Source organism: Accipiter gentilis, chromosome 17 (genome assembly GCF_929443795.1).
Source record: "Accipiter gentilis chromosome 17, bAccGen1.1, whole genome shotgun sequence".
NCBI lineage: Eukaryota > Metazoa > Chordata > Aves > Accipitriformes > Accipitridae > Astur > Astur gentilis.
This window is the reverse complement of record NC_064896.1, coordinates 26,418,920-26,432,750: the sequence shown is the minus strand read 5'-3', so window position 1 is coordinate 26,432,750 and position 13,831 is coordinate 26,418,920. Positions and strand designations below refer to the sequence as shown.

At 37.7% G+C, this 13,831-nt stretch overlaps 1 protein-coding gene across 3 annotated transcripts in view; it reads right to left on the bottom strand.

Moving 5' to 3' along the window:
- The window catches only part of TPCN2 (two pore segment channel 2), a 33,176-nt gene that overhangs the window by 16,627 nt on the left and 2,718 nt on the right, over positions 1-13,831 (bottom strand). Inside the window, exons 3-12 of one of the 3 annotated variants that reach the window (XM_049820845.1) lie at positions 12,742-12,818; positions 11,909-12,086; positions 11,086-11,202; positions 9,148-9,254; positions 8,153-8,225; positions 4,963-5,062; positions 4,596-4,661; positions 4,155-4,219; positions 1,076-1,173; positions 667-748 (exon numbers count right to left, since the gene is read on the bottom strand). In XM_049820845.1, the coding sequence (XP_049676802.1) occupies positions 667-748; positions 1,076-1,173; positions 4,155-4,219; positions 4,596-4,661; positions 4,963-5,062; positions 8,153-8,225; positions 9,148-9,254; positions 11,086-11,202; positions 11,909-12,086; positions 12,742-12,818 (963 nt within the window). Of the gene's footprint in view, positions 1-666; positions 749-1,075; positions 1,174-4,154; positions 4,220-4,595; positions 4,662-4,962; positions 5,063-8,152; positions 8,226-9,147; positions 9,255-11,085; positions 11,203-11,908; positions 12,087-12,453; positions 12,489-12,741; positions 12,819-13,831 lie in introns of those variants that run through there. The other 2 variants (XM_049820847.1, XM_049820846.1) reach the window with 2 other exon arrangements.

Here is a 13,831-nt window from a genome sequence, read left to right as displayed (position 1 = left end):
ACAATATGGATTTTCCAAATCCTGCTGCAATGTTGTTCTCAAAAAGCAATATTAATTTTAGATAATTTTTCCTGAAACCACACCAATAATCTCCATATCTCTTATTAGAGCCAAATAATTTCCCTAATCTCTGAAAATCATGGCATGAACAGTACCTTTAATTAAGTCTTCAGTTAAGCAAAGCCACTCTCCCTGTATCCTAATGCAAGTATTAATACCTAGAGGGAGCCGTACAGCTAAAATCCAGTAGGCATTTTCAAATGGTAGAGGGAAGCTGCTATAGACAGCAGCTCTAGACCACAGTGAGAAATGCCTTGCTTCCAAAGAGAAAGTAAAACAAATGAAATAATTAGCCCTGCAAAAGAAGAGTTTTCATTAGTCTACACCTCTCTACAGGTAACTGCATTCCTCATCACGCCAAGCAAGGAGTAGCAATCTTAAGGCGACATCACTGCCTAGAGACTGTTTTTGTTCTGAAGACCAAAACATAAACAGACACCGAACCAGGCCTCTGTTCACACTTAAAGAAAGCAGCATAAAGAAAGCTGAGCTGAAACGACTACTCCTAGATCAATGGCATGATTAAGGAAATTTCAGTTTCCACAGCTGTTCCATCAGAGCGTTTGACATTCACCAACGTAAAGACTAGGAAAATCTAGTTCTTACTCTTGTGATGGCTTGCTTGCAGCGACAATCCATTTCAACTTTCTGCAGCACTTGTAGTAAGGCCCCAACACTGACATACGATCTATTTAAAAGACAATAGGATGGGCCCTGAAACAGGTAACAATCTTGATGGCAAAAAAAAAGCTGTTGCAAATGCATTCCTGCCTCTTTCCTTTTCTGAAAAGCAGACAAAATTAGAAGTAGAAATAAAAAGGGAACAGACCCCATAAGAGTCCCAAACTGTGTGTCATAAGCACCCAGTTAAAGAAAAGAAAAAAAAAAAAGAGATGAGCAACGAAGTGCTATTTTTCAAGAAGGGATCCTCAGTAAATATACTAAACAAAGGAGGACAACCAAAAATCTGCTCTCTTCTCCCAGATAATCTACTGTTTCAACATTCTTCACTTACTGTTGTGCATTAGCAGGAGTCTCTTTCAGGGAAGAAAGCACTTCAAATGCAGCCCGGATTCCCAGTCGCCTCCTGAAGAGGGAGGACTGAACCGATTTCTGGACAGTAAGGAGACAATTTACTTGCACTTGTTTAAAGAAAATCCAACCACACGACACAAGTAAGACCTGTAAAGTATTTGCCAAGCCCTTAGAACCTACTGCAAGTCTCAGAAAGGGCCATATCTGTTCAACTAAAATATTTTTTTCAGGAAGGCAAAATACTGTTGTCTTTCTACCACCACCAAAGTCCCTGTCATTAGCCGCTAAATCTAGTTGTCCAGATACTGGGCCCAACCAGACAGACACTCCACAGTTTAAAAGGAATACCATGAAGAGTTGTAGGCTGAAATCAATTAAGCCCATTCCTACCAAAAGGACTTGGGGAAGATCAGGGTTACCCAGCTCCTCATGCAGTACTATGTCCTATGGTCAGATAATGTACTGATCCTCTGGCACACAACCCAGATTTGCGATTAGAGATCAGAATAGGAGACTTCCCTAGGACTCGCTCCCTTCAAGAACTCTGTGTACGAGAGGGAAGGAAGCAAGCAAACAAGTCCCTGGAGTTCAAGTAAACATCCAGGGCACAGTTTATTTTTAATTCTGGATTGCATAGGCACATGCCTGTTCTGGACACAATGGCAACAGCAAAGCTCGAGTATTCACAGAAATTCATACTACTGTGCAAAGAGAAGTTAGACAGCTTGTCCAACTCCAGCTTCTTGCCAAAAAGAAGAAAACCAGAGACACAGTTTTTCATGCTTCATTTTTTCCCCCACAATAATCACTTTGAAACTCAGCTACTTTATTGCGAATCAGATTATGGCATGCTCTCACATGGGCAAGCAGAAAATTGAGAAAGATGGGAGCAAACAGAGCAGGAGTACAGGATTACAAAAATTCCTCTTTCCACATATTAGGTTTAAACACCCCTCTCCCACAAGAGGGTGGGGGCCATTCCTTCTGTGTAATATTGCCTAAGGCTTACTATTCAACAAACTTGACCTTCTCTCTGGAGCCCTACTAGAACAGCTATTATTTCACTTTTCCCCCTCAAGCCCTCAACTCCACTCCTCTCAAGGGCTGAATGATCTATTGAACTACCTAAGTAATGGGAAGAAAATATAACACTATATATAAAGGGAGAAGTAAATAATGAAGGAACTATAAGACCATATGTAAAGCAAGGGGGAAATCACACCCAAAGTCACTGAGTTTCCCCTGCTACAAAGCCTGAAGGGAAGTATAGGCATGAGAAAAGACCAGTTGGAACGTACGCAGTCAGGAACCGCTCTTCTTTCCAAGCTACAGAGGCCATCACTGTACTGGCAGAAAGGGAAAAAAGCTTAACATACAGCCCAGAGGCTTAGCTGTCAGACTCCAGTGCTTTTGCATAGTGCTACCCTGACTCAGCTTTACCAAAAACATTGCTGTTGACTGTGAATTTTTATAAAATATGCAAGAGGAAAGTAAAAACACAGCTGGAAGTGAAACTGTTGAAGAACTAACTCAAGACTTGAGAGAAAAATTTCACCGTGAAAGTTACAAAGCTCCAAGAAAAAACTCAAAACAGTTTGAAGACAGTTTGATCAAGACAGCCTGTTCTGAGGAGCAAAAGACTGACAGCTCCCTTTTGACTGATAACTGCCTGACCAACAATTCAGTTGCGTGCCATCAGTTTGATAACCATTAATACTTAGCCTAGCACTGTGTTATTTCTACTAATCTACCACGTGTGTTAACTGCTAAGCAGCAAGGTGCGTTAACGGTTAAGCACCTTGGATGTTCTGTATTCATTGCTGGAGATAAACCCAGTTCTAGAGTTCTCCAGCTGCACCCATGCAGCCTCTTCCTGCCACCACCTATCCAGTCAGTTACTACTTTTTGTAATAGCAATAGGGAAGTCACAAATTGAACTTCCTGGATGAAGTACACTTTATTGGAAGTAACTGAGATGATCTTTCATTTGACTGACTTTGCTTTCTAAAATGCTCTCGATTCAGCGTATTACAACTCCTCCTAGATTGTTCAACTGCACTATCTCACACAGAAGACAAAAGCACTTACACTATTTCCTGCTAGGGGAATCCAGACTACACTCCCAGTTGGAGACTAAACAACTGGTGTACGTAATGCAACAATGCACATCGCACAGCATGTTAACAAAGGAAAAAAACCTTTTAGTGATTAGTTTAATCACCACCACAGATTGAACGCTCCTTGAAAAACATGCAAAAGTACACTGACTTTGTCAGCTTTTACTTCTCTAATAGAGACACCTGAATCAAAAGAGGTCATTACACTACAAATGAGATTCACATTCCACAAAATGGAGAGAATGACATATGATCAGGCATCTTCCAGAAGCACATTTAAGTATTACACAGATGACTGGTATTGCATAGAGGGTAAGCACAGGTCCCTTTTATTTGAGACTGAATACTACCAAGAATAACTACTATACCTACTGGCAACTGCTTCTGATACAAGTCAATTACAAGGCTCAAGTCCATCTTTTAGAGGCAGCAGACTGTCCTAATCATTCTAACATCACACCCACCCATCATGGTAAGGATGCAGTAAATACCAAACAGGAAGATGTTTTAGTCAGTGATTCTTTTTTAGTGAAGGCTTCTAATGGTGTTCTACTCAGAGAAATTAAATGCTACGAGCTGCAACAATAGCTACTCAAATAGTACAGCAGGTTTTCTTTTCAGAGACCAAGTTTAAGTTACTTGTTCACTTGTCCTTGTTCAGTTTTATAATAGTTTGATTCCCCCCCCCCCGCCAATAGTCAAAGTTGCAGATACACAGCGTACATGGAAGTATACAAGCAGGTAATTTTGTCATGGAAGGGGATCAAGCTACAACAGCATAGATGGGGAAAAGAATCTACAGCAAAGTGCCTTTAGTATCTTAAAACCGTATCTACAACTAGGATGGGCACATTGCTTTAACACAGTTGAAACTTTTAATACTCAGGGCTTCACATTTTTAAGGTTATAGCAGAAGACAGAAATTAGGAATACTTTACTCACCAGAAGGTATCCTCGAAACTGGTTGTATATTATTGCTGTAAGCAAGTTCATTAGAAACAAGTTGCCTATCAGAGAAAAAGAGGCAGTAAGAATTATTAGTATACATATCTGTTTCTCAAAGAAGTTTCAATGTATATAGTAAATCAGATGTAAAATTTAAAAAGGATTCGGGTTTTTGCGTTTGATTTCCAAAATGTTTTTAATTTTTGAATATACTGTAATGTATCTGCTCCCCTATGATACATTACTGAAAAAAAACCAAACCATAAGTACCTTCCATAAGAATTATCTTACAAGACACTACACAGTAATTGGAAGAAACATAGAAAAAGAGAAATTTATGAGTAAACTTTCCTAGAAAAACAAACCACGCTGCAGCTGGTAAGCACAAGTGTCAAACTTAAAGTGCATTTAAATTACTGAAGACAAGAGGTAACTTACCTAATACAGTGAAGAGTATGAAGAAGATTGAATATGCTCGATTCTTAGAATATGCAGGAATCATCACTGTATCAGATTTAACAAAAAAGGAAATGAGAATTTAATGCTTAAGATGAAAACTGGAGACCTCTATAAGTTTTTGACAATTGCCAAAAGCTCTTAAATAGCTCCACTTTAGAGTTGCATATATAATTACAAAGGAAAGGCAAGAATCAAGTTACTAAAGGCATGAAAAATCTTTACATAACCTTCCTCTGGTTGTACTAAGAACTATGAGCTGAAACAACAGTTATAGTAGCCTGAAGATAACCTTACTCTATTACTCTTTGAAAAGAAAGACAAGACTTATTTCTGAAAGACTGCTCACCATCAGGATTATTTGCAGTAGTTAGCAGGACCAGCAGTGATGTCAGCGAATCTGGCAAATTCCGGAAATACCCCACCCACTCCTTATCCTGCTGGCCATCCTAGTCAAAGAGATGCTCATTGTTAGAGAAACACTGAAGATTCACTAAGACTGTCTTACCAAGAAAGGGGAACAAAAATTTTAAAAAGAAAAGAAAAAAAAAAAAACAAAAAAACAGTCAACAATTTTTTTCTTACACATACAATCAAATCTACCCCATGAAAAAGCACGAGACAAGCATAAAAAATAGGACAATGTGCAAGAATACAGTGCACTCACTTCAGTTATTAACAGCCATTAAAAACATAAGGAAGAACAGAAAGCTAAGACAGACACAGGAAGCTCAATAGAGAAGTTATGTCTAGCTAGCACCTCAGATCCAGGAAGAACAATAGTGTCACAAACGGACAATACAGGAATCTGAAGCCACCCTTGATCGATATAAAAAGCATCACCTCTCAGCCTTCAAGAGATATTAGTGTACTGGAGATAAAAAGATTCCCTAAACATGATTTAAAAATAAAAAAGTTTAAAAAAAAAATAAAATCACAGACTAATACTACCTTCAGTATCAACTTGTATTATAAAATTTAGCATAGAACAGAAGCTGCTTCCTTTGTTATTCCAGCTACAGCATGCTGTACCTTGGCATAGATGGAAACCTAATCACCTTGAATTGTACACTCTTGGCCTACGCTCCAGGAGTTGTCCAAAAGTAGAATACAATTTGAGGACAATATTAAAATAGATCTTGTCTGCACTGAAGAACAAAAACAAAACAGCTTCCTCAGTAATGAATGCTCCCTCAGTAACTACTGTGTTACAAAAGATCCTTGCCTATAGATGTCGACCTCCTCTCAGACACCTACAGCTCTACTAGCATACTCTGTGCATGAAATGTCTCTCACTTCCCCTTTGACTTTCAGATGGAAAACTTAACATCCTCTGAATTAGTTATTTGCACAAAAATTACTACCACTACTCAGACCAGAGGTTTTCCTCTTTCCCCAGTATCCCTTTACATACTGAAGGGGCTCTGTTTAATTACAGTAAGATCTACACAGAACACAGCCAGACAAGTTTTAGGTCTCTTTCCAAAAATGTACATGAAGATGTACTTAAAATATGAGTACAAGGATAGTCCTCATCTTATTTTAGAGGAAATAAATATTTACAACAAATAAGATCACACAATATAAAGCAATACACTATAGCCAGCACTAGTGCACATTACAGGAATTGTTGGGCAGGTGGAAAACATGCAACTGTTCTGTTTTGAAGAGAATGACGATTCAAAATGCTATGTGCAGTATCAATGAAAACATCACATAGAGCTTAAACATATTGGGAAAAAAAACAAAAGCAAACAACCAACCAACCAAACAAAAAAAAGATCAGTGCTACAGCACCAAAAAAATATTTGCAAATACTTTGGTAACTAAGGCCATAAAAATTATTTTGTGGCTCAGCGGAAACATCAGATGATCTGCTAAAGCTCTGATAGTATCAGAATCTTCATCAAAAACACACTGGGAGGCTGATCTGGCATCATTTTACTTTTTTCCCCAAGTTCAAGTAGAGACAGCTAGAAAAAGATGCAGAGTGCAAACAATACAAACACAAACCATGCAGCACAGAACAAACAGCCCTTGAATCTGCTGCAAAGACTGGAAAAAATGTACCTCTAGAGGACATACACAAGACAAGGCAAAAATCTAGAGGCATGAATTTCATTACTAAATGTATTTTTAGAACTCACTTCCAGTATTTTGCCTGGTTAGATACAATTAGTTTGAAAGGGTATTAGACTAGCAAATCAAAAAAGGAAAGAAAGACTGCTCTCTAATTTGTTATTTTTCATTAAATATATACAAATTTGACTGGTTCAGGTATACAAGTTATATTCCCATCTGCTGGGATAGCTCATAACTAAAATTAGATGTGAAATACAGAGTTAATACAAAGATTCAGCATGCAACTAAACAAAGGGGAAAAATAGAGCTCTGCTTCTAATTTCAGAAATTCTATGACATGGGAATTCAAGGAATTCGCTGATTGTAAGGAAGACTAGAGGCAGGCTCAAGTGCAAATTGCAGTAGGAATGAAGGTGCAAAACTGAGATTAAGGAGAGGACTAAAATTACTGGGAGAAATACTGAACAAATCTCTGTGCTCACAGGAGCACATTTATGGAAGGTCTTAAAAAGTAAGGACAAAAAAAAAATATCCAAGTATGATACAGTAAGATACAGGAAGTTTAGGAGAGAGGGAACATACCAAGAGCACTGGAACACAAAAGTGATTTTTAACCACAATATCTCAAATTTGCTTTTCGGAAGCGGGAAGAGAAAAAACAGAGGAAGAAACAAAGAGATCAGAAACCAAAACATCAGAGTGCTGCAGGCAAAACCAGGCAAAAACCTACCAAGGAATGGCCAGGGATACCAGTATTGGAACATAAGAAAACACAGAAGAAACTAAACTTAGCAAAAAGCTAGATAAGGTAAAGATAAAGAGAAATGAGTGATAATATAAACAAAAAAGTGACAAGATTAAGAGCTTTGGACACAGAACAGCATAGGTTGTTTCAACAAAAGCAGAGAAAGTGACTCAAAGGATCAAACTGGAGAACTGTATAAGGAAGCCTCTTGTATAAACAGACTTTCAATTTCACACCTGCAATAATGGCATCAGTATCAGTAACATGCAGGACCATAAACAAAGATGTTGATCACATTTTAGTACGGAACCATCTAACTTCGCTCTGAGCAGTGGAGCTAGATTGAAAAAATAATATGCCACAGCTTACAGCAAGAGTGAAAGATTTCAGTTGTGGAGTAGGAAGGAGCATTATCACTTAAGAAGCAAAGTAGAGACTGGAAAAATTCTTCACTAAAGGATGAAGAGATACTAACACTATTCTGAGGGGCCTTCTAATGCACACTTACAGAAATAGCATGGATACTATGCACAGGTTAAATATCCCTAAATGAACTTTAAACTCATCCCAGTAAGCTTGACAAGGTATCATGACCTTTTCAAGGGAAACAAGTTTCACTAGTTTGATTATAAAACTAGACATGCAGCAGCTATGCAAGTAAAGAAAAAACCAAAACACTGAGATCTACCAACACATAAATATAACTGGTTACCTTTGTTCGAGCAAACAGCAGCATGGCAAACATGGTAAAGAGAGACAGATGAACAGCTAGTAGTAGAACAACACTGTTGGAAAGAAAACGTATCATATGCATTAATACCAACTTTATCTTATTCTTAATACCCTCTGCTAAAAATGCAAAAGAATGCCATATAAAGAAAACCATGGGTATTTTTAAGAAGCTATATGGAGTTAACAGAAGATGATCTAAGCTTTGATTCAGAATAAGAATCACACTTGTTCAGGACTCCTCAGCATGAGCTTAGACAGTTGTGAGGTCAATGAGATTTTAACACTTGTTTTTCTAAAATCGGGACCGTATTTATACCCTCTGGTCAAAATACAACATCTTGGCTTGCATACACCTTTGATTCCCCTGGGACTTGTTAGTTAAAAAAGTAACAGGCAAGGACAGTGAGTTCTATAAGCTGTACATACACACAACCCTTGTCACAGGAAGCGATCTCTTTCAAAAAGCATCATGCTGCCTAGTTACGATTTTACCAGTGGGGTTTCCCATTCAACATTTCTAATGACAGTAAAATTTAACACATATGGCCAAAACCATTTAGAAATGAAAAAGCTGAAGCACTTTGAAGGTATAAAGAAAGAGTAATTTGTTGTGTGGCACTCATGACTGGAAGACAAGTACATGTGTGTCTACCCATACCTCTGAGAAGCTACACAGCATAGACCTTTGCCCCGGTGATGCCTCAGTTCTTCCCTTACAAAAGGGCTGTATGTAACACATACAGAATTAAAAAAACCCACTCAACTAGCATCAAAAACCTTATATGGCACATACAGAGTCACATCACATGCATTCTAGAGAAATTTTACAGACTAAAGGAACCAAAGGGTTAACACACTTCATCCATTACTACCAGATCTCACCAACCACTTAGCTAGACCATCAGGTGTCACTGCAGAATACTAATGGTAACTACACACGTTATGTGAAAGGAGGTTTTCTATGCTATTACCTACCTTGCCATTTCAGGCAATGTGCTGTTGATACTTTTCAATGTTTTCTTCATCATAGAAGAATTCTGAAGGAGAAAGAAAGGACGAAGAATTCTTCTTATTCTCATATCCTGTAAAAAACAAGACAATGGATCAGATACTGAGTTCCCATAAGACTAAACACCACAAATATTTTTCATACAGGTTTGTCAAAAAACACTGATACACACATCAAAGTCAACAGTGTAACATAAAAAGGCTGTCCTCAGAAGCTAAATTTGTCCCACTGAAGTCACAAAGCACACGAAAGATTTTATACAAACGGGTGCCTCATTAATAGAATGAGAGATTGCTTTAAAAAAGCACATTGCATTTCAATAGCCTCATCAGGCCACTAATTATAAACAATCTAACTTCACTGCTGGGTAGACAAAACAAGCAGGTCAAGAGATGGCATTTTAATATTTTCTGCCAAGGTCCATTTCAAGAAGGGAATTAATAGCAAGCTACTTTCAGTAAAAACAGATGCACATTTTGAAAGTAAGTGCTTGATTTCAATTTACAACCTTTTTATAATTAAAGGGCCTGCTAATTACTGATCATTTTCTGCCTCTGAGAAGACTTAAACAGGTTATTGCCTTTATTTTCCTTAACATACACTAAAGCAATTAAGCTGTTTGATTCTTACATTCAAGACACTTGCCAGCCTTCAAGATACTTCTGTGACTTATCAGCTACTTCAAGTATTTCATCATCCTGCATTTTAGGATGTCTTCTCAGGGCCACACATAACAACAAAAAAATCACTTTCTTCCTCACTATTCCCTTGTTCGTACATCCCAGCAGTTAAAATGTTCCTTCTGCCACTGCTTTGTATGGGAGGCTCCTGTTCAAACTACTTGTCTGCTACCATACCTAAAAACTTCACAATCACTTCTTCCCCATGTTGTAAGCACAATCTTCATCCTAGATAATTAAATTCTTTCAGCCACATTATATTTATTTGGCTTGAATATGAAAAGGACATAGGCATTTTTCTTAAAGTTACATGCTTGTAAGCTTAAGGGACATGTTCTTTCAACATTTTAGGATCATCTCTCTGATTGTACATCACATCCTGGTCAGCAGTGACCAGTGGTCAACTATGACCACTGAAGCATGAACAACTAAACAGTGTGTTACTAATAGTTGCAACTGCAGCCAGCCTAATCCTGACTAATACAGCCAATAATCTGAAATAGGTTTGAAAGTTATCTGAAGATAAATGAACAGATAAAGGCTTTGCCACAAGAACATAAGAAGCAACATTCAAGATTTCTGCCTCTTTTGCTTCCCAGCATTTTTACCATATTAGTATTTTCTTAGTGATGATTCTAAGTGAACAACAACTAATTTCATGCAGAGTTATGTCACGGCAGAGAAAATCAATTGAGAGACTGCAATATTACCTAGAGGAGGACACTTTCAGAACTGTTTCACAAAACTGACATTCCTCTCAGGACACAATTGTTTTGAACACAACACAGCTTCATCTTAGAAAGCAGTTATTAAACTATACAATTACCTTTTACTTACATATCACTATATAGACACTGCCGTTGAATCAAGAGCATCGTTCTCCAACTGTATGACAAAATTGGTGCTATGCAACCAGAGTTTCCTCTATACTCTTTGACTGCTGACAGACTATAGCAACAATGCCTTATTTAATTTTACCAATGAACTCGCATCTTATATTAAGAATCAAAGAGAATCCCTTGAGAAGCTACATTACACCAAACATTTTCTGTGTTTCAGTGTATTTACCCAGCTATCAAAGACCAAAAATGAACCACCTCACCCTCTTCCCCTAATTCTCCAATATGCCACATACACCCTGCTGACTATCGCTTTGCAGGTTCTTCTCCTCTGCCACTCTCCACAACTCAGTTGCTGATTTTTTCTGCAGAAAGCAGTTCTTACCTCTGCGCAGAGAAAACTCAGTGATACAATCCAATCAGTAAGGGAAACAACTAATGTCAGTATATAAGCCATTAGCCATTTATTCTTCCAAAATTCTTCCCATCCAATTAAGTAACTCTGGGGAGGGGAAAACAAACAAACAAACAAACAACTTATTTTAATAATAAATTCTAATGCCCTAATAAGTCAGCACCAATTGTTTACCAAGTATTTGTTAATTTTACACCAGTGTAATAAAGAGCTCCCTGACATCCAAGCACAAGTACGTGGCTCAGAGAATTTTTCTAGAAGTAGTAAATAAAGGTCAGTAAAAGTGAGAGGTACACACAGTCCACACGAGAGGAGTCCTTCAAATGCAAGAAAAATGTCCATTTAATAAGCATAAAAATATTTTCCAGAAACCAACACCCAAAGAAAAGTTCAGTTTCTGACTATTTCTATTTTGTTTAAATGAACTGGCATGTATTTGATTATTATATAACCCAATTTTTATAGCCTAATACAAGCAGCTAAGACAGAATCATTGTATTATTAGCAAAATTCATGTCACTGATTCCACACAAACAAGAGTTTATATTTCTTAGGTTAAAAAAAAAAAAAAAGGCACCAAGTTTCTTAATTCAGGAAATATGCACTTTCTAATTTCTCTGAAAGTAAGGCTTTAATAAAGCAAAGCAACCTCATCATGTAAATCCAAGATTTGAATAACAGCTCTACTGCATTTACCAAAATATAAAATGGAGAAAAGCCACACTGACTATACCTACTGAGCTGCACAACACACCTAGTATTTCATTCAATGTGAGATGAACGTGATGCTCACCTTCACGGATACATCAACCACGAACACAAGAAAGCAAAGCAGCTCAATGCTTTCTGTTAGGCCACACGGAGGATTCCACGCAGGAAGGCGGTATCGTACATCTGACGTGACAGTAAGCGAAGAAGGCTTTTCAATGAAAGCCAAAGCCAGGATTACAGTGATGGTTAAACTCAATATCCTGTTTGTATAGAGATGAAATTTAAAAAAACAACAAGAACAAAAAAACCCCAACCAAACAAAAAACACCAAAAAACCAAACACAAACCAAAAAAACCCAAGCCCCAAAAAAACACCAAATCCACAAAATGAGTCAAAAGAATAACAAAGTAGTTACAGTAAAGCAATTTTCTTAGAAGTAAACCAAGCTTTATAATATCATATTTAACACAAATGGGTTAGACCAAAACGTAGAACTTGATTAGCATGCTGTTGCCTGCATTATAACAACATAACTGCTGACCACCAAATAACCTTAGGTGGTGTTCTTTTGAAACTAACAGCAGCAAGCAATCTTACCACTATTTAACATGTTTAGAAATAGACACCTGGAAAAACTCCAACACATAGTGCTGTAAATCATGCCAATAGTCCATTCATGCAACAGTCCTACAGCTGTTCCAAAGAGCCATCTACATGATCACACTTTCATATAACTTGTCGCTTTCCACTTCTATCATGTTCACATGTAGTCAATCCACTTGCTTCCTACAGTAAGTTCTTATAAGGATAAAAGCACAATTATCTAATTATTTAGCAAAAAAGAAAGATGAAGAATAATTTTTTATAAAGACTTACTCCTAAACAAAAAAGCAAAAAGAATACCAAGTTCTTACCACTGGCAAGTTCTTGAATAGTACCATCGATAAAGCCATAGGGATTTGTAGTCCACACGGTGATTTATAGATCGATACTGAAGGTGGAAAGCAAAAAGGATAATCCAAACATTACATTCAGTTTGTCTCAATGACAAAGACCAAGTTACCAAAATAAACCAAATTCTAACTAACAAAGCTCAAGTCTTGAGACAATTCCAGTTTCACAATAAGATAAAGAAATTATTGTACAAGTTAATAAAGTGTCAGTCATCAATGACCATAGCTGTAGCCTACACGTATGCAATGGGAAAGGTTTTAATGAAGTTTTCCTAATCTAAAGACTGCACCATTGCACAGATAATCAAACTGTGTGGCAGTCATCTGAAGCAAGCATTATCACCATTACAAATAACAACATCTGTAATAATTCAGTGCCTACTCTACTTACTTGCCCAAATGGTCCACCCATTTATGTTACCTTTCTAGCATTCATTCCATTCACAGATCTTCTTTTGTCTTTCTCTTCCAAAAAGCCACAAGATACAAAGAATTTAGTTCTGAATACAAGAGACCTCAACCTAGGTCTCTAAACAAAACACGCTTTAAGTTCAAGGAAGTACCCATGATTCTTCAGAACGGGCCTGCTTTTGCTCAAGTCTGCTCAGCCCCTCCTCAGCAGCTGCTCCTGGGCTGCTGTTACTCTGCCTCCGCTGAGAAGTATCCAGTTCCAGAAAGGTGTGCATACCTTAAATATATCTGATCCCCAGAAATCTCCAAATCCCAAAAGCTACCTGAATGCAGCAAAAGAGCTCAAGAACTGCCCTCCAGCGTTCCCACTGCCTGCAACTAATAACTGGGAGATAACAGTAACTAGGAATCTGCAGTAACGGCCAGTAAAGGAGAGACAAAGAAAGAATGAATATTTCCAAAGGCACTAAGTACAGCTGAAACAAGAGTTCCACCTTCTCGCTTGAAGCTAGCCTTAAACTCTACCAGCTCTTAAGCTACGCAAGTAGTCACATTTAGAGGCAAATTACAGGGTTTGCTCAGATAGTTTCTCATAGCAGTAAGGCCAGTCACTCTCAAAAAAATCCGCATAACACAAACT